Below are 21,721 nucleotides of genomic sequence, written 5' to 3' on the forward strand. Positions count from 1 at the left end.
ATTCTTATTTACAATGGCGGCCTACACCGGCAAAACCCGGACGACGATGAGCGTATTAAATTGTGTGCTGCCCTATGGAACTCCCAATCACGGCTGGTTGTGATACAGCCTGGAATCGAACCAGTCTGTAGTGACGCCTCTAGAACTGAGATGCAGTGCCTTAGACCGCTGCACCACTCAGGAGCCTTTGGGATCTCAGTGAAGACAGAATGTGACCCCAAAATGAAGGATCTCGGTGAAGACAGAATGTGACCCCAAAATGAAGGATCTCGGTGTAGACAGAATGGGACCCCAAAATGAAGGATCTCGGTGGAGACAGATTTTGAACGCAACGTGCTACAATTTCAGTTCATATAAGGATATCACTCAATTAAAATGAATTCATAAGGCCCTAATCTTTGGATTTCACATGACTGGGAATACAGATATGCATCTGTTGGTCACAGATAACTTAAAAAAAGGTAGGGGTGTGGATCTGGTGTGACCACCAATTGCCTCACGCAGCAAGCCAAATCTCCTTCGCATAGAGTTGATCAGGATGTTGATTGTGGCCTGTGGAATGTTGTCCCCACTCCTCTTCAATGGCTATGAAAAGTTGCTGGGTACCCGCAGGAACTGGAACACGCTGTCGTACAAGTCGATCCAGAGCATCCCAAACATGCTCAATGGGTGACATGTCTGGTGAGTATGCAGGCCATGGAAGAACTGGGACATTTTCAGCTTCCAGGAATTGTGTACAGATCCTTTGCGACATGGGGCTGTGCATTATGATGCTGAAACATGAGGTGATGGAGGTGGATGAATGGCACGACAATGGGCCAAAAGGATCTCGTCACAGTATCTCTGTGCACTCAAATTGCCATTGATAAAATGCAATTGTGTTCGTTGTCCGTAGCTTCTGCCTGTTCATACCATAACTCCACCACCACCATGGGGCACTCTGTTCACAACGTTGACATCAGCAAACCGCTCGCCCACATGACGCCATACACGCTGTCTGCAATCTGCCCAGTACAGTTGAAACTGGGATCATCCGTGAAGATTACACTTCTCCATCGAAGGTGAGTATTTGCCACTGAACTTGGTCAGGACGCCGAACTGCAGTCAGGTCAAGACCCAGGTCACGATGCTGAACTGCAGTCAGGTCAAGACCCTGGTCACGATAATGAACTGCAGTCAGGTCAAGACCCAGGTCACGATGCTGAACTGCAGTCAGGTCAGGACCTTGGTCACGATGCTGAACTGCAGTCAGGTCAGGACCTTGGTCACGATGCTGAACTGCAGTCAGGTCAAGACCCTGGTCACGATGCTGAACTGCAGTCAGGTCAGGACCCTGGTCACGACGCCCAACTGCAGTCAGGTCAGGACCCTGGTGAGGACGCACAACTGCAGTCAGGTCAAGACCCTGGTCACGACGCCCAACTGCAGTCAGGTCAAGGCAGTCAAACCCACAGTTTATTCAGCTGTCTGGGTTACTGGTCTCAGATGATCTCGCAGGTGAAGAAGCAGGATGTAAAGATCCTGGGCTGGCGTGGTTACACGTGGTCTGCGGTTGTGAGGCCGGTTGGACGTAATGATACATTTTCTAAAACAACGCTGGAGGCAGCTTATGGTAGATAAATTAACATTCAATTCTCTGGCAACAGCTGTGGTGGACGTTCCTGTAGTCAGCATGCTCGCTCAAAACTTGAGACATCTGTGGCATGGTGTTGTGAGACAAAACTGCACATTCAGAATGGCTTTTTATTGTCCCAAGCACAAGGTGCACCTGTGTGATGATCATGGTGTATGAATCATGTTCTTGATATGCCACACCTGTCAGGTGGATGGATTATCTTGGCAACATTTTTGTGAGAAATTTGAAAAAAAAGCGTTTTGTGCATCGAACATTTCTGGGATCTTTTACTTCAGCTGACAAAAAACGGGACACTTTACATGTTGCTTTTGTATTTTTATTCAGTGTAGTAACAATCAAATTATAAACTACTTATTATAAGATTTCAAAACTATTATAACTATAACATAGATATCATCATACTTGTGTGACAGTACAATATATAACTGTCGACAGGAAAATGTCAAACGTCCATTGAGCGGCGCAGAGACACCATTCAGACTCGTTAGAGCTTCTGCTGTCATGACGAGAGCTCTAAATCCAGCTGTGACTATCACAGAGAGATGGCTGGACTAGTCTGTCACTGTTATTATGTTATTTCCCAAGGTGGGCTCACTAGTCTGTCACTGTTATTTCCCAAGGTGGGCTCACTAGTCTGTCACTGCTATTTCCCAAGGTGGGCTCACTAGTCTGTCACTGTTATTCTGCTATTTCCCAAGGTGGGCCCACTAGTCTGTCCTGTTATTCTGTTATATCCCAAGGTGGGCTCACTAGTCTGTCACTGTTATTCTGTTATTTCCCAAGGTGTGCTCACTAGTCTGTCACTGTTATTTCCAAAGGTGGGCTCACTAGTCTGTCACTGTTATTCTGTTAGTTCCCAAGGTGTGCTCACTAGTCTGTCACTGTTATTTCCCAAGGTGGGTTCACTAGTCTGTCACTGTTATTTCCCAAGGTGGGTTCACTAGTCTGTCACTGTTATTCTGTTATTTCCCAAGGTGTGCTCACTAGTCTGTCACTGTTATTTCCCAAGGTGGGTTCACTAGTCTGTCACTGTTATTTCCCAAGGTGGGTTCACTAGTCTGTCACTGTTATTTCCCAAGGTGGGCTCACTAGTCTGTCACTGTTATTCTGTTATTTCCCAAGGTGTGCTCACTAGTCTGTCACTGTTATTTCCCAAGGTGGGTTCACTAGTCTGTCACTGTTATTTCCCAAGGTGGGTTCACTAGTCTGTCACTGTTATTTCCCAAGGTGGGTTCACTAGTCTGTCACTGTTATTTCCCAAGGTGGGTTCACTAGTCTGTCACTGTTATTTCCCAAGGTGGGTTCACTAGTCTGTCACTGCTATTTCCCAAGGTGGGTTCACTAGTCTGTCACTGTTATTTCCCAAGGTGGGTTCACTAGTCTGTCACTGTTATTTCCCAAGGTGGGTTCACTAGTCTGTCACTGCTATTTCCCAAGGTGGGTTCACTAGTCTGTCACTGTTATTTCCCAAGGTGGGCTCACTAGTCTGTCACTGCTATTTCCCAAGGTGGGCTCACTAGTCTGTCACTGTTATTCTGCTATTTCCCAAGGTGGGCTCACTAGTCTGTCACTGTTATTCTGCTATTTCCCAAGGTGGGCTCACTAGTCTGTCACTGTTATTCTGTTATTTCCCGAGGTGGGCTCACTTGCTCAGAGGGAGAGAAAATCAGTTGTCTGGAAAGGCCAGAACATGTTTCAATAGTCAGTCCTGCTTGGAAAGATGGGGCCTTCTGGCGTTATAAGGCACAGGACTCTACGGCATTCACACAGCACTTTGGACAGGGGTTTTACCTGAGCAGGTGTTGTACCTGAGCAGGGGTTTTACCTGAGCAGGTGTTGTACCTGAGCAGGTGTTTTACCTGAGCAAGGGTTTACCTGAGCAGGTGTGAGGTCAGGTACATAATGTGTCAGCAGGTGTTGTACCTGAGCAGGTGTTTTACCTGAGCAGGGGTTTTACCTGAGCAGGTGTTGTACCTGAGCAGGTGTTGTACCTGAGCAGGTGTTTTACCTGAGCAGGTGTTGTACCTGAGCAGGTGTTGTACCTGAGCAGGTGTTGTACCTGAGCAGGTGCTTTACCTGAGCAGGTGTTGTACCTGAGCAGGTGTTGTACCTGAGCAGGTGTTTTACCTGAGCAGGTGTTTTACCTGAGCAGGTGTTGTACCTGAGCAGGTGTTGTACCTGAGCAGGTGTTGTACCTGAGCAGGTGTTGTACCTGAGCAGGTGTTTTACCTGAGCAGGTGTTTTACCTGAGCAGGTGTTTTACCTGAGCAGGTGTTGTACCTGAGCAGGTGTTTTACCTGAGCAGGTGTTTTACCTGAGCAGGTGTTTTACCTGAGCAGGTGCTTTACCTGAGCAGGTGTTGTACCTGAGCAGGTGTTGTACCTGAGCAGGTGTTGTACCTGAGCAGGTGTTTTACCTGAGCAGGTGTTTTACCTGAGCAGGTGTTGTACCTGAGCAGGTGTTGTACCTGAGCAGGTGTTTTACCTGAGCAGGTGTTGTACCTGAGCAGGTGTTGTACCTGAGCAGGTGTTGTACCTGAGCAGGTGTTGTACCTGAGCAGGTGTTGTACCTGAGCAGGTGTTTTACCTGAGCAGGTGTTGTACCTGAGCAGGTGTTTTACCTGAGCAGGTGTTGTACCTGAGCAGGTGTTTTACCTGAGCAGGTGTTGTACCTGAGCAGGTGTTGTACCTGAGCAGGTGCTTTACCTGAGCAGGTGTTGTACCTGAGCAGGTGTTGTACCTGAGCAGGTGTTGTACCTGAGCAGGTGCTTTACCTGAGCAGGTGTTGTACCTGAGCAGGTGTTTTACCTGAGCAGGTGTTTTACCTGAGCAGGTGTTGTACCTGAGCAGGTGTTGTACCTGAGCAGGTGTTTTACCTGAGCAGGTGTTTTACCTGAGCAGGTGTTTTACCTGAGCAGGTGTTTTACCTGAGCAGGTGTTGTACCTGAGCAGGTGTTGTACCTGAGCAGGTGTTTTACCTGAGCAGGTGTTGTACCTGAGCAGGTGTTTTACCTGAGCAGGTGTTGTACCTGAGCAGGTGTTGTACCTGAGCAGGTGCTTTACCTGAGCAGGTGTTGTACCTGAGCAGGTGTTGTACCTGAGCAGGTGTTGTACCTGAGCAGGTGTTTTACCTGAGCAGGTGTTGTACCTGAGCAGGGGTTTTACCTGAGCAGGTGTTTTACCTGAGCAGGTGCTTTACCTGAGCAGGTGTTTTACCTGAGCAGGTGTTGTACCTGAGCAGGTGTTGTACCTGAGCAGGTGTTTTACCTGAGCAGGTGTTGTACCTGAGCAGGGGTTTTACCTGAGCAGGGGTTTTACCTGAGCAGGTGTTGTACCTGAGCAGGGGTTTTACCTGAGCAGGTGTTTTACCTGAGCAGGTGTTGTACCTGAGCAGGTGTTGTACCTGAGCAGGTGTTTTAGCTGAGCAGGTGTTGTACCTGAGCAGGTGTTTTACCTGAGCAAGGGTTTTACCTGAGCAAGGGTTTTACCTGAGCAAGGGTTTTACCTGAGCAAGGGTTTTACCTGAGCAGGTGTGAGGTCAGGTATATAAGCAGGGGTTTTACCTAAGCAGATGTGAGCAGGTGTTTTACCTAAGCAGATGTGAGCAGCCTGGAAGCTGGTGAATCCCATCCAGCAGACCAGGGCAGGACGAGATGGTCTGATACTCCTCTGGCAGTTATATACATTATAGATGTCTCCTCTATACAGCCCCTTTAGGTTAGACCTGTAAAACAGTTATAGCAGGGTTATAACAGTTATATACATTATAGATGTCTCCTCTATACAGACCCTTTAGGTTAGACCTGTAAAACAGTTATAGCAGGGTTATAACAGATATATACATTATAGATGTCTCCTCTATACAGACCCTTTAGGTTAGACCTGTAAAACAGTTATAGAGGGTTATAACAGTTCTATACATTATAGATGTCTCCTCTATACAGCCCCTTTAGGTTAGACCTGTAAAACAGTTATAGCAGGGTTATAACAGTTATATACATTATAGATGTCTCCTCTATACAGACCCTTTAGGTTAGACCTGTAAAACAGTTATAGCAGGGTTATAACAGTTATATACATTATAGATGTCTCCTCTATACAGACCCTTTAGGTTAGACCTGTAAAACAGTTATAGAGGGTTATAACAGTTCTATACATTATAGATGTCTCCTCTATACAGCCCCTTTAGGTTAGACCTGTAAAACAGTTATAGCAGGGTTATAACAGTTATATACATTATAGATGTCTCCTCTATACAGACCCGTTAGGTTAGACCTGTAAAACAGTTATAGAGGGTTATAACAGTTCTATACATTATAGATGTCTCCTCTATACAGACCCTTTAGGTTAGACCTGTAAAACAGGTATAGCAGGGTTATAACATATATATACATTATAGATGTCTCCTCTTAAGTCTATTTATTATCAACTATTTTCCACAGTTTAGATTGCACATACACAGCCGGTCACAGACACACACACACACACACACACACACACACACACACACACACACACACACACACACACACACACACACACACACACACACACACACACACACACACACACACACACACACACACACACACACACACACACACACACACACATACACAGCCGGTCACACACACCACACACACACACACACACACACACACACACACACACACACACACACACACACACACACACACACACACACACACACACACACACACATACACAGCCGGTCACACACACCACACACACACACACACAGCCTGTCACAGACACACACACACAGCCGGTCACAGACACACACACCCCCACACACACACACACACACACACACACAAATGAGCAGGGCTAAATGAATGTGCGACTGTGGAACATTAAATTAGCTTCATGCAATTCGATTTAATATCCTATTACTTTTAATATGTCATTATCTCTAGCATAAGGGCCTAATTGTCAATTCTTATCATAATAGCTCTTTCTCTATCTGTGTGACTGCAATAACTAGACGGACTAACTGTCCGAACCATTACAGGATGTCGTACGTGGTCATAGTGTACAAGACAGACATAGTGGGTGACAAGAGGAAGAGAGGAGTGTGGAGACGAAGAGTGTGGTGATCTGGTCTCAGACATGGGTCTGAGAACGGGAGAGAGAGAGAAAATGAGAGAGAGAGAGAAGGAGAGAGAGAATGAGAGAGATAATGAGAGAGAGAGCGAGACAGAGAGAGAGAGAGAGAGAGAGAGAGAGAGAGAGAGAGAGAGAGGGAGGGAGAGGGAGGGAGGGAGAGGGAGAGGGAGAGAGAGAGAGAGAGAGAGAGAGGGAGAGAGAGAGAGAGAGAGAGAGAGAGAGAGAGGGAGAGGAGAGGGAGAGGGAGAGGGAGGGAGGGGAGGGAGGGAGAGGGAGGGAGAGAGAGAGAGAGAGAGAGAGAGAGAGAGAGAGAGAGAGAGAGAGAGAGAGAGAGAGAGAGAGAGAGAGAGAGAGAGAGAGAACAGAGAGAGAGAGAGAGCGAGACAGAGAGAGAGAGTCAGAGAGAGAGAGAGAGAGAGAGAGAGAGAGAGAGAGAGAGAACAGAGAGAGAGAGAGAGAGAGAGAGAGAGAGAGAGTCAGAGAGAGAGAGAGAGAGAGAACAGAGAGAGAGAGAGGGATATAGAGAGAGAAATAGAGGAGTGGTGTGTGTGCAGGGCTCATGCTCACCGGTGCAGGACCATGGACCTCATGAGCATGAGCAGGTTCACTGAGCAGGACAGGGTCATCGCAGAGAGGTAGCACACTGCCAACACACACAGCACATGTTGCCACAGAGGTCAAATACATTTCCTAGGACACATTAATACAACTCATTCAGCACTTTCTGACATCTGCTGATTCAAACACTATTCTATGTGAAACAACATGATACAGTTCAGCAGTTCCACATGTAGTAATAGACCATCTATCCTAACTCACCTTCTACACACCACATGTATCCTAACGCACCTTCTACACACCACATGTAATAGACCACTATCCTAACTCACCTTCTACACACCACATGTAATAGACCACTATCCTAACTCACCTTCTACACACCACATGTAATAGACCACTATCCTAACTCACCTTCTACACACCACATGTAATAGACCACTATCCTAACTCACCTTCTACACACCACATGTAATAGACCACTATCCGGACCACTTCGGCCCTGTCCTCTGATAATACGATGTTGAAACCGGCCAGTAGGAAGGCGATGTCTTCGTTGACGCCTTGACGGACAATCTGGAGCGTCGGCACCACGCTGGCCACAAACACCAAAGCCATCTGGGTAACAGGAAGTACAGTGAATACAGGAAATACAAAACAGAGCTGCTACACTGTCACCATGGTGTTGATATTATATTAGTCATAATAATCTGATAGACTACTAGACTAGTACCTATCATAATAATCTGATAGACTACTAGATTAGTACCTATCATAATAATCTGATATACTACTAGATTAGTACCTGTACAGTACCTATCATAATAATCTGATAGACTACTAGATTAGTACCTATCATAATAATCTGATAGACTACTAGACTAATACCTGGACAGTACCTATCATAATAATCTGATAGACTACTAGATTAGTACCTATCATAATAATCTGATAGACTACTAGACTAGTACCTATCATAATAATCTGATAGACTATTAGACTAGTACCTGGACAGTACCTATCATAATATTCTGATAGACTACTAGATTAGTGCCTATCATAATAATCTGATAGACTACTAGATTAGTACATATCATAATAATCTGATAGACTACTAGATTAGTACCTATCATAATAATCTGATAGACTACTAGACTAGTACCTGTACAGTACCTATCATAATAATCTGATAGACTACTAGATTAGTACCTATCATAATAATCTGATAGACTACTAGATTAGTACCTGTACAGTACCTATCATAATAATCTGATAGACTACTAGATTAGTACCTATCATAATAATCTGATAGACTACTAGATTAGTACATATCATAATAATCTGATAGACTACTAGATTAGTACCTATCATAATAATCTGATAGACTACTAGACTAGTACCTGTACAGTACCTATCATAATAATCTGATAGACTACTAGACTAGTACCTATCATAATAATCTGATAGACTACTAGATTAGTACCTATCATAATAATCTGATAGACTACTAGACTAGTACCTGTACAGTACCTATCATAATAATCTGATAGACTACTAGATTAGTACCTATCATAATAATCTGATAGACTACTAGATTAGTACCTGTACAGTACCTATCATAATAATCTGATAGACTACTAGATTAGTACCTATCATAATAATCTGATAGACTACTAGATTAGAACCTATCATAATAATCTGATAGACTACTAGATTAGAACCTATCATAATAATCTGATAGACTACTAGATTAGTACCTATCATAATAATCTGATAGACTACTAGACTAATACCTGGACAGTACCTATCATAATAATCTGATAGACTACTAGATTAGTACCTATCATAATAATCTGATAGACTACTAGATTAGTACCTATCATAATAATCTGATAGACTACTAGACTAATACCTGGACAGTACCTATCATAATAATCTGATAGACTACTAGATTAGTATCTATCATAATAATCTGATAGACTACTAGATTAGTACCTATCATAATAATCTGATATACTACTAGACTAGTACCTGTACAGTACCTATCATAATATTAGACTAATACAGTGATATGGGTTAGACTAATACAGTGATATGGGTTAGACTAATACAGTGATGTAGGTTAGACTAATACAGTGATATGGGTTAGACTAATACAGTGATATGGGTTAGACTAATACAGTGATGTAGGTTAGACTAATACAGTGATATGGGTTAGACTAATACAGTGATGTAGGTTAGACTAATACAGTGATATGGGTTAGACTAATACAGTGATATGGATTAGACTAATACAGTGATGTAGGCTAGACTAATACAGTGATATGAGTTAGACTAATACAGTGATGTAGGTTAGACTAATACAGTGATGTAGGTTAGACTAATACAGTGATATGGGTTAGACTAATACAGTGATGTAGGTTAGACTAATACAGTGATGTAGGTTAGACTAATACAGTGATATGGGTTAGACTAATACAGTGACATAGGTTAGACTAATACAGTGATGTAGGTTAGACTAATACAGTGATGTAGGTTAGACTAATACAGTGATATGGGTTAGACTAATACAGTGATATGGGTTAAACTAATACAGTGATGTAGGTTAGACTAATACAGTGATATGGGTTAGACTAATACAGTGATATGGGTTAGACTAATACAGTGATATGGGTTAGACTAAAACAGTGATATGGGTTAGACTAATACAGTGATGTAGGTTAGACTAATACAGTGATATGGATTAGACTAATACAGTGATATGGGTTAGACTAATACAGTGATATGGGTTAGACTAATACAGTTATATGGGTTAGACTAATACAGTGATGTAGGTTAGACTAATACAGTGATATGGATTAGACTAATACAGTGATATGGGTTAGACTAATACAGTGATATGGGTTAGACTAATACAGTGATGTAGGTTAGACTAATACAGTGATATGGGTTAGACTAATACAGTGATGTAGGTTAGACTAATACAGTGATGTAGGTTAGACTAATACAGTGATGTAGGTTAGACTAATACAGTGATATGGGTTAGACTAATACAGTGATGTAGGTTAGACTAATACAGTGATGTAGGTTAGACTAATACAGTGATATGGGTTAGACTAATACAGTGACATAGGTTAGACTAATACAGTGATGTAGGTTAGACTAATACAGTGATGTAGGTTAGACTAATACAGTGATATGGATTAGACTAATACAGTGATATGGATTAGACTAATACAGTGATATGGGTTAGACTAATACAGTGATATGGGTTAAACTAATACAGTGATGTAGGTTAGACTAATACAGTGATATGGGTTAGACTAATACAGTGATATGGGTTAGACTAATACAGTGACATAGGTTAGACTAATACAGTGATGTAGGTTAGACTAATACAGTGATGTAGGTTAGACTAATACAGTGATATGGATTAGACTAATACAGTGATATGGGTTAGACTAATACAGTGATATGGGTTAGACTAATACAGTGATGTAGGTTATACTAATACAGTGATATGGATTAGACTAATACAGTGATATGGGTTAGACTAATACAGTGATATGGGTTAGACTAATACAGTTATATGGGTTAGACTAATACAGTGATGTAGGTTAGACTAATACAGTGATATGGATTAGACTAATACAGTGATATGGGTTAGACTAATATAGTGATATGGGTTAGACTAATACAGTGATATGGGTTAGACTAATACAGTGATGTAGGTTAGACTAATACAGTGATGTAGGTTAGACTAATACAGTGATATGGGTTAGACTAATACAGTGATATGGGTTAGACTAATACGGTGATATGGGTTAAACTAATACAGTGATGTAGGTTAGACTAATACAGTGATATGGGTTAGACTAATACAGTGATATGGGTTAGACTAATACAGTGATATGGGTTAGACTAATACAGTGATATGGGTTAGACTAATACAGTGATGTAGGTTAGACTAATACAGTGATATGGGTTAGACTAATACAGTGATGTAGGTTAGACTAATACAGTGATATGGGTTAGACTAATACAGTGATGTAGGTTAGACTAATACAGTGACATGGGTTAGACGAACACAGTGATGTAGGTTAGACTAATACAGTGATATGGGTTAGACTAATACAGTGACATGGGTTAGACTAATACATTGATATGGGTTAGACTAATACAGTGATATGGGTTAGACTAATACAGTGATATGGGTTAGACTAATACAGTGATGTAGGTTAGACTAATACAGTGATGTAGGTTAGACTAATACAGTGATGTAGGTTAGACTAATACAGTGATGTAGGTTAGACTAATACAGTGATATGGGTTAGACTAATACAGTGATGTAGGTTATACTAATACAGTGATATGGGTTAGACTAATACAGTGATGTAGGTTAGACTAATACAGTGATATGGGTTAGACTAATACAGTGATATGGGTTAGACTAATACAGTGATGTAGGTTAGACTAATACAGTGATGTAGGTTAGACTAATACAGTGATGTAGGCTAGACTAATACAGTGATGTAGGTTAGACTAATACAGTGATATGGGTTAGACTAATACAGTGACATAGGTTAGACTAATACAGTGATGTAGGTTAGACTAATACAGTGATGTAGGTTAGACTAATACAGTGATATGGATTAGACTAATACAGTGATATGGATTAGACTAATACAGTGATATGGGTTAGACTAATACAGTGATATGGGTTAAACTAATACAGTGATGTAGGTTAGACTAATACAGTGATATGGGTTAGACTAATACAGTGATATGGGTTAGACTAATACAGTGATATGGGTTAGACTAATACAGTGATGTAGGTTAGACTAATACAGTGATATGGATTAGACTAATACAGTGATATGGGTTAGACTAATACAGTGATATGGGTTAGACTAATACAGTTATATGGGTTAGACTAATACAGTGATGTAGGTTAGACTAATACAGTGATATGGATTAGACTAATACAGTGATATGGGTTAGACTAATACAGTGATATGGGTTAGACTAATACAGTGATGTAGGTTAGACTAATACAGTGATATGGGTTAGACTAATACAGTGATGTAGGTTAGACTAATACAGTGATGTAGGTTAGACTAATACAGTGATGTAGGTTAGACTAATACAGTGATATGGGTTAGACTAATACAGTGATGTAGGTTAGACTAATACAGTGATGTAGGTTAGACTAATACAGTGATATGGGTTAGACTAATACAGTGACATAGGTTAGACTAATACAGTGATGTAGGTTAGACTAATACAGTGATGTAGGTTAGACTAATACAGTGATATGGATTAGACTAATACAGTGATATGGATTAGACTAATACAGTGATATGGGTTAGACTAATACAGTGATGTAGGCTAGACTAATACAGTGATATGAGTTAGACTAATACAGTGATGTAGGTTAGACTAATACAGTGATATGGGTTAGACTAATACAGTGATGTAGGTTAGACTAATACAGTGATATGGGTTAGACTAATACAGTGATATGGGTTAGACTAATACAGTGACATAGGTTAGACTAATACAGTGATGTAGGTTAGACTAATACAGTGATGTAGGTTAGACTAATACAGTGATATGGATTAGACTAATACAGTGATATGGATTAGACTAATACAGTGATATGGGTTAGACTAATACAGTGATGTAGGTTAGACTAATACAGTGATGTAGGTTAGACTAATACAGTGATATGGGTTAGACTAATACAGTGATGTAGGTTATACTAATACAGTGATATGGGTTAGACTAATACAGTGATGTAGGTTAGACTAATACAGTGATATGGGTTAGACTAATACAGTGATATGGGTTAAACTAATACAGTGATGTAGGTTAGACTAATACAGTGATATGGGTTAGACTAATACAGTGATATGGGTTAGACTAATACAGTGACATAGGTTAGACTAATACAGTGATGTAGGTTAGACTAATACAGTGATGTAGGTTAGACTAATACAGTGATATGGATTAGACTAATACAGTGATATGGATTAGACTAATACAGTGATGTAGGTTAGACTAATACAGTGATATGGGTTAGACTAATACAGTGATGTAGGTTAGACTAATACAGTGATGTAGGTTAGACTAATACAGTGATATGGGTTAGACTAATACAGTGACATAGGTTAGACTAATACAGTGATGTAGGTTAGACTAATACAGTGATGTAGGTTAGACTAATACAGTGATATGGATTAGACTAATACAGTGATATGGATTAGACTAATACAGTGATATGGGTTAGACTAATACAGTGATATGGGTTAAACTAATACAGTGATGTAGGTTAGACTAATACAGTGATATGGGTTAGACTAATACAGTGATATGGGTTAGACTAATACATTGATATTGGTTAGACTAATACAGTGATGTAGGTTAGACTAATACAGTGATATGGGTTAGACTAATACAGTGACATAGGTTAGACTAATACAGTGATGTAGGTTAGACTAATACAGTGATGTAGGTTAGACTAATACAGTGATATGGGTTAGACTAATACAGTGATATGGGTTAGACTAATACAGTGATGTAGGTTAGACTAATACAGTGATATGGATTAGACTAATACAGTGATATGGGTTAGACTAATACAGTGATATGGGTTAGACTAATACAGTTATATGGGTTAGACTAATACAGTGATGTAGGTTAGACTAATACAGTGATATGGATTAGACTAATACAGTGATATGGGTTAGACTAATACAGTGATATTGGTTAGACTAATACAGTGATGTAGGTTAGACTAATACAGTGATATGGGTTAGACTAATACAGTGATATGGGTTAGACTAATACAGTGATATGGGTTAAACTAATACAGTGATGTAGGTTAGACTAATACAGTGATATGGGTTAGACTAATACAGTGATATGGGTTAGACTAATACAGTGATATGGGTTAGACTAATACAGTGATATGGGTTAGACTAATACAGTGATGTAGGTTAGACTAATACAGTGATATGGGTTAGACTAATACAGTGATGTAGGTTAGACTAATACAGTGATATGGGTTAGACTAATACAGTGATGTAGGTTAGACTAATACAGTGACATGGGTTAGACGAACACAGTGATGTAGGTTAGACTAATACAGTGATATGGGTTAGACTAATACAGTGACATGGGTTAGACTAATACAGTGATATGGGTTAGACTAATACAGTGATATGGGTTAGACTAATACAGTGATATGGGTTAGACTAATACAGTGATGTAGGTTAGACTAATACAGTGATGTAGGTTAGACTAATACAGTGATATGGGTTAGACTAATACAGTGATATGGGTTAGACTAATACAGTGATATGGGTTAGACTAATACAGTGATGTAGGTTAGACTAATACAGTGATGTAGGTTAGACTAATACAGTGATATGGGTTAGACTAATACAGTGATGTAGGTTATACTAATACAGTGATATGGGTTAGACTAATACAGTGATGTAGGTTAGACTAATACAGTGATATGGGTTAGACTAATACAGTGATATGGGTTAGACTAATACAGTGATGTAGGTTAGACTAATACAGTGATGTAGGTTAGACTAATACAGTGATATGGGTTAGACTAATACAGTGATATGGGTTAGACTAATACAGTGATATGGGTTAGACTAATACAGTGATATGGGTTAGACTAATACAGTGATGTAGGTTAGACTAATACAGTGATGTAGGTTAGACTAATACAGTGATATGGGTTAGACTAATACAGTGATGTAGGTTATACTAATACAGTGATATGGGTTAGACTAATACAGTGATGTAGGTTAGACTAATACAGTGATATGGGTTAGACTAATATAGTGATATGGGTTAGACTAATACAGTGATATGGGTTAGACTAATACAGTGATGTAGGTTAGACTAATACAGTGATATGGTTTAGACTAACACATTGGTACCTGGTAAAGAGCAGTAAATGACACGACTCCAGATATCGCCAGCTTCAGAGGAAACCGGAAAACTGACGGTGAAAAGAAAGGAAAAACATTTGCAGGATTTAGACAGGAAGTGTAACAATACATTAGAAACAGATGTAGTTATAGTTTATAGTATATAGTCACCTTCCTCTGGTGTGTACATGTAGGACTTCACAGCATCAGTTATCCTCTCCACCAGTGTGGGCTTCTCTGTACTGAGGGAAGAGACAGACAGATTACTCACACAAAACATTCATTAAGAACACCTTCCTGATGTCGAGTTGAACAACCTCAATAAGTCGGGACATGGACTCTACAAGGTTTCGAAAGCGTTCCACAGGGATGCTGGTCCATGTTGACTCAAATGCTTCCCACAGTTGTGTCCAGTTGGCTGGATGTGCTTTGGGTTGTGGACCATTCTTGATGCACAAAGGAAACTGTTGAGTGTGAAAAACACAGCAGCTTTGCAGATCTTGACACAAACTGGTGCACCTGGCACCTACTACCATACTCCGCTCAAAGGCACTTAAATATTTTAGATTGGCCAATCATCCTCTGAAAGTTATATATACATAATCCATGTCTCAATTGTCTCAAGGCTTAAAAATCCTTATTTAATCTGTCTCCTCCCCTTCATCTACATTGATTGAAGTGGATTTAACAACATCAACAAGGGATCATATCTTTCACCTGGATTCACCTGGTCAGTCTGTCAGGGAAAGAGCAGGTGTTCTTAATGCAGGGTTTCCCAAACTCTGTCCCCGGGCCAAGGGGTGGACGTTTTGGGGTTTTTGACCTAGCACTACACAGCTGATTTGAAATAACTAATCATCAAGCTTTGATCATTTGTATCAGCTGTGTAATGTATGGGATAAAAACTAAATGTGCACCTCTTGGGGTCCAGAGGACTGAGTTTGAGAAACGCTGTCTTAATGTTTTGTATACTCAGTGTATATGAGTCTTTGGTTGCGTTTACGCAGGCACAGCTGATCTGATTGGACGAAGACCAATTTGTGAAAAAAAGACTCAAATTGGGAAAGACGGAGTCGAAACAGCAGGTCCAGGACACGTGAACAGGTCAGGGTTCGAAAGCCGCAGGCAGAACAGCAGAAACTGGATCAGCAGCACGACCAGGTGGACTGGGGACGGGGACAGCCAGGAGTCATCAGGTCAGGTAGTTTGCAATACTAGTGTTTAATATGATTTTTGAATGACAACCTCATCTCTGTACACCACATACGATTATCTGTCAGGTCCAGTGGTATAAAATACTTAAGTAAAAATACTTTCAAGTAGTTTTTTTGGGGTATCTGTACTTTAATTTACTATTTATATTGTTAACAACTTTTACTTTACTACATTCCTAAAGAACATAATGTACTTTTTACTCCATACATTTTCTCTGACACCCAAAAGTACTCCTTACATTTTTTATGCTGAGCAGGACAGGAAAATGGACTGATTCACACTCTTATCAAGAGAACATCCCTGGTCATCCCTACTGCCTCAGACCTGACCGATTTACTAAACACAAATGTTTAGTTTGTATATTATGTCTGAGTGTTGGTGTGTGCCCCTGGCTATCCGTATATACAGATAGTTTATAAATTGTTTGCTTAACATAAAGGAATGTGAAAAGATGTATACTGTTACTTTTGATGCTTAAGTATATTCAAAACCGAAAACTTTGACTTTGACTTAAGTAATATTTACCTGGTGAACTTTCATTTGAGTCATTTTCTATTAAGGTATCTTTAATTTTACTCAAGTATGACAATTGAGGGCTTTTTCCACCACTGGTAAGGTCCCTCTGTCGAGCAATGAATTTCAAACACAGATTCAACCACAAAGAGGTTTTCCAATGCCTCGCAAAGAAGGGTACCTATTGGTACATGGGTAAGAAAAAAAGCAGACTTGAATTTCCCTTTGAGCATGGTGAAGTTAATAATTTACACTATGGATGGTGTATCAATACACCCAGTCACTACAAAGATACAGGCGTCCTTCCTAACTCAGTTGCCAGAGAGGAAGGAAACTGCTCAGGGATTTCACCATGAGACCAATGGTGACTTTAAAACAGTTACAGAGTTTAATGGCTGTGATAGGAGAAAACTGAGGATGGATCAACAACATTGTAGTTACTCCACAATACTAACATAAAGGACAGAGTGAAAAGAAGGAAGTCTGTACAGAACAAAAATATTGCAAAAAAAATGTGGCAAAGCAATTCACTTTTTGTCCTGAATACAAAGTGTTATGTCCGGGGCAAATCCAATAAAACACATTACTCAGTACAACTCTCCATATTTTCAAGCATAGTGGTGGCTGCATCATGTTATGGGTATGATTGTAATCGTTACTGACTGTGGAGTTTTTCAGGATAAAAAAGAAACAGAATTGAGCTAAGCACAGGCAAAATCCTAGAGGAAAACCTGGTTCAGTCTGCTTTCCACCAGACACAGGGAGAGGAATTCACCTTTCAGCAGAACAACAACAAGGCCAATATACACAAGTTCCTTACCAAGAACACAGAGAATGTTCCTGAGTGGCCAGGTTACAGTTTATACTTAATAAATCTACTTAAAAATGTTTGGCAAAAACCTGAAAATGGTTGTCTAGCAATGATTGACGATCAATTTGACATAGCTTGGAGAATTTTGAAAATAATAATGGTCAAATGTTATACAATCCATGTGTGGTAAGCTCTTATAGACTTATCCAGAAAAACTCGCAGCTCTTATAGACTTATCCAGAAAGACTCACAGCTCTTATAGACTTATCCAGAAAGACTCACAGCTCTTATAGACTTATCCAGAAAGACTCACAGCTCATAGACTTATCCAGAAAGACTCACAGCTCTTATAGACTTATCCAGAAAGACTCACAGCTCTTATAGACTTATCCAGAAAGACTCACAGCTCTTATAGACTTATCCAGAAAGACTCACAGCTCTTATAGACTTATCCAGAAAGACTCACAGCTCTTATAGACTTATCCAGAAAGACTCACAGCTCTTATAGACTTATCCAGAAAGACTCACAGCTCTTATAGACTTATCCAGAAAGACTCACAGCTCTTATAGACTTATCCAGAAAGACTCACAGCTCTTATAGACTTATCCAGAAAGACTCACAGCTCTTATAGACTTATCCAGAAAGACTCACAGCTCTTATAGACTTATCCAGAAAGACTCACAGCTCTTATAGACGTATCCAGAAAGACTCACAGCTCTTATAGACTTATCCAGAAAGACTCACAGCTCTTATAGACTTACCCAGAAAGACTCACAGCTCTTATAGACTTATCCAGAAAGACTCACAGCTGTAATCACTGCCAAAGGTGCATCTACAAGGTTTTGACCAGGGGTGTGAATACTTGTGAAAATTTGACATTTCTGTATTTCATTTCCAATAGATGTGCCAACAGTTCTAAAAACATGTTTCCCTTTGTCATGATGGTATATTGTGTGTATATTGTTGAAAATAAAAATATTGAATCCATTTTGAATTCAGGGTGTAACAAAAACAGAATGTGTAATAAGTCAAGAGGTATGAATACCTTCTGAAAGCTCTGTACTGATTGGGTTTTTAAATGCTTTTCAGATCAAAGACAACAATGTAACACGGTCTGTGCTGATTGGCTCTGTGTATGGATGACATCATGACCCGTGTCCATACAGAATACATATTGTTCTTATGTAACTGTGACATTATCTTCCTACTGTATGATTATATCTCCCTGTGTGGTCACTTCCTGGTAAAGCCCAAAGGGTTTCCAGCCAATAGGAAATACTGTACCTGAGTCACAGTGATGCAATCAGAAAAACTATTCAACAACCTTTCCAATCCTCCTTTCCCCTTTCCTTTCCTTTCCTCCTCTCCTCTCCTCCTCTCCTCTCCTCCTCCCTCCTTATCTTTTCCTCTCTTATGTGCATGGTGTCTGGCCAGATTGGGTTACTGTAACGGGTATTCATGTTATGTGCATGGTGTCTGGCCAGATTGGGTTACTGTAAAGGATGTTCATGTTATGTGCATGGTGTCTGGCCAGATTGGGTTACTGTAAAGGATGTTCATGTTATGTGCATGGGGTCTGGCCAGATTGGGTTACTGTAAAGGATATTCATGTTATGTGCATGGTGTCTGGCCAGATTGGGTTACTGTAAAGGATATTCATGTTATGTGCATGGTGTCTGGCCAGATTGGGTTACTGTAAAGGATATTCATGTTATGTGCATGGGGTCTGGCCAGATTGGGTTACTGTAATGGATATTCATGTTATGTGCATGGTGTCTGGCCAGATTGGGTTACTGTAAAGGATATTCATGTTATGTGCATGGTGTCTGGCCAGATTGGGTTACTGTAAAGGATATTCATGTTATGTGCATGGTGTCTGGCCAGATTGGGTTACTGTAAAGGATATTCATGTTATGTGCATGGGGTCTGGCCAGATTGGGTTACTGTAAAGGATATTCATGTTATGTGCATGGTGTCTGGCCAGATTGGGTTACTGTAAAGGATATTCATGTTATGTGCATGGTGTCTGGCCAGATTGGGTTACTGTAAAGGATATTCATGTTATGTGCATGGGGTCTGGCCAGATTGGGTTACTGTAAAGGATATTCATGTTATGTGCATGGTGTCTGGCCAGATTGGGTTACTGTAAAGGATGTTCATGTTATGTGCATGGGGTCTGGCCAGATTGGGTTACTGTAAAGGATATTCATGTTATGTGCATGGTGTCTGGCCAGATTGGGTTACTGTAAAGGATATTCATGTTATGTGCATGGTGTCTGGCCAGATTGGGTTACTGTAAAGGATATTCATGTTATGTGCATGGGGTCTGGCCAGATTGGGTTACTGTAAAGGATATTCATGTTATGTGCATGGTGTCTGGCCAGATTGGGTTACTGTAAAGGATGTTCATGTTATGTGCATGGTGTCTGGCCAGATTGGGTTACTGTAAAGGATATTCATGTTATGTGCATGGGGTCTGGCCAGATTGGGTTACTGTAAAGGATATTCATGTTATGTGCATGGTGTCTGGCCAGATTGGGTTACTGTAAAGGATGTTCATGTTATGTGCATGGTGTCTGGCCAGATTGGGTTACTGTAAAGGATGTTCATGTTATGTGCATGGGGTCTGGCCAGATTGGGTTACTGTAAAGGATGTTCATGTTATGTGCATGGTGTCTGGCCAGATTGGGTTACTGTAAAGGATGTTCATGTTATGTGCATGGTGTCTGGCCAGATTGGGTTACTGTAAAGGATATTCATGTTATGTGCATGGGGTCTGGCCAGATTGGGTTACTGTAAAGGATATTCATGTTATGTGCATGGGGTCTGGCCAGATTGGGTTACTGTAAAGGATGTTCATGTTATGTGCATGGTGTCTGGCCAGATTGGGTTACTGTAAAGGATATTCATGTTATGTGCATGGTGTCTGGCCAGATTGGGTTACTGTAAAGGATATTCATGTTATGTGCATGGTGTCTGGCCAGATTGGGTTACTGTAAAGGATATTCATGTTATGTGCATGGGGTCTGGCCAGATTGGGTTACTGTAAAGGATGTTCATGTTATGTGCATGGTGTCTGGCCAGATTGGGTTACTGTAAAGGATATTCATGTTATGTGCATGGGGTCTGGCCAGATTGGGTTACTGTAAAGGATATTCATGTTATGTGCATGGTGTCTGCCCAGATTGGGTTACTGTAAAGGATATTCATGTTATGTGCATGGTGTCTGGCCAGATTGGGTTACTGTTAAGGATATTCATGTTATGTGCATGGTGTCTGGCCAGATTGGGTTACTGTAAAGGATGTTCATGTTATGTGCATGGTGTCTGGCCAGATTGGGTTACTGTAAAGGATGTTCATGTTATGTGCATGGTGTCTGGCCAGATTGGGTTACTGTAAAGGATATTCATGTTATGTGCATGGTGTCTGGCCAGATTGGGTTACTGTAAAGGATGTTCATGTTATGTGCATGGTGTCTGGCCAGATTGGGTTACTGTAAAGGATGTTCATGTTATGTGCATGGGGTCTGGCCAGATTGGGTTACTGTAAAGGATGTTCATGTTATGTGCATGGTGTCTGGCCAGATTGGGTTACTGTAAAGGATGTTCATGTTATGTGCATGGTGTCTGGCCAGATTGGGTTACTGTAAAGGATATTCATGTTATGTGCATGGGGTCTGGCCAGATTGGGTTACTGTAAAGGATATTCATGTTATGTGCATGGGGTCTGGCCAGATTGGGTTACTGTAAAGGATGTTCATGTTATGTGCATGGTGTCTGGCCAGATTGGGTTACTGTAAAGGATATTCATGTTATGTGCATGGTGTCTGGCCAGATTGGGTTACTGTAAAGGATATTCATGTTATGTGCATGGGGTCTGGCCAGATTGGGTTACTGTAAAGGATATTCA

At 40.6% G+C, this 21,721-nt stretch overlaps 1 protein-coding gene across 2 annotated transcripts in view; it reads right to left on the minus strand.

The window, feature by feature from the left end:
- Nucleotides 1–21,721, minus strand: part of stra6 (signaling receptor and transporter of retinol STRA6) — an 83,828-nt gene that overhangs the window by 8,577 nt on the left and 53,530 nt on the right. For both annotated transcript variants that reach the window (XM_071405141.1, XM_071405140.1), the window contains 5 exons: nt 15,444–15,514; nt 15,282–15,343; nt 7,776–7,938; nt 7,330–7,405; nt 5,226–5,359 (listed from right to left, as the gene is read on the minus strand). In XM_071405141.1, the coding sequence (XP_071261242.1) occupies nt 5,226–5,359; nt 7,330–7,405; nt 7,776–7,938; nt 15,282–15,343; nt 15,444–15,514 (506 nt within the window). The remainder of the gene's footprint in view (nt 1–5,225; nt 5,360–7,329; nt 7,406–7,775; nt 7,939–15,281; nt 15,344–15,443; nt 15,515–21,721) is intronic.

The sequence above is a fragment of the Salvelinus alpinus genome, chromosome 6, assembly GCF_045679555.1.
Source record: "Salvelinus alpinus chromosome 6, SLU_Salpinus.1, whole genome shotgun sequence".
NCBI classification, from domain to species: Eukaryota; Metazoa; Chordata; class Actinopteri; order Salmoniformes; family Salmonidae; genus Salvelinus; species Salvelinus alpinus.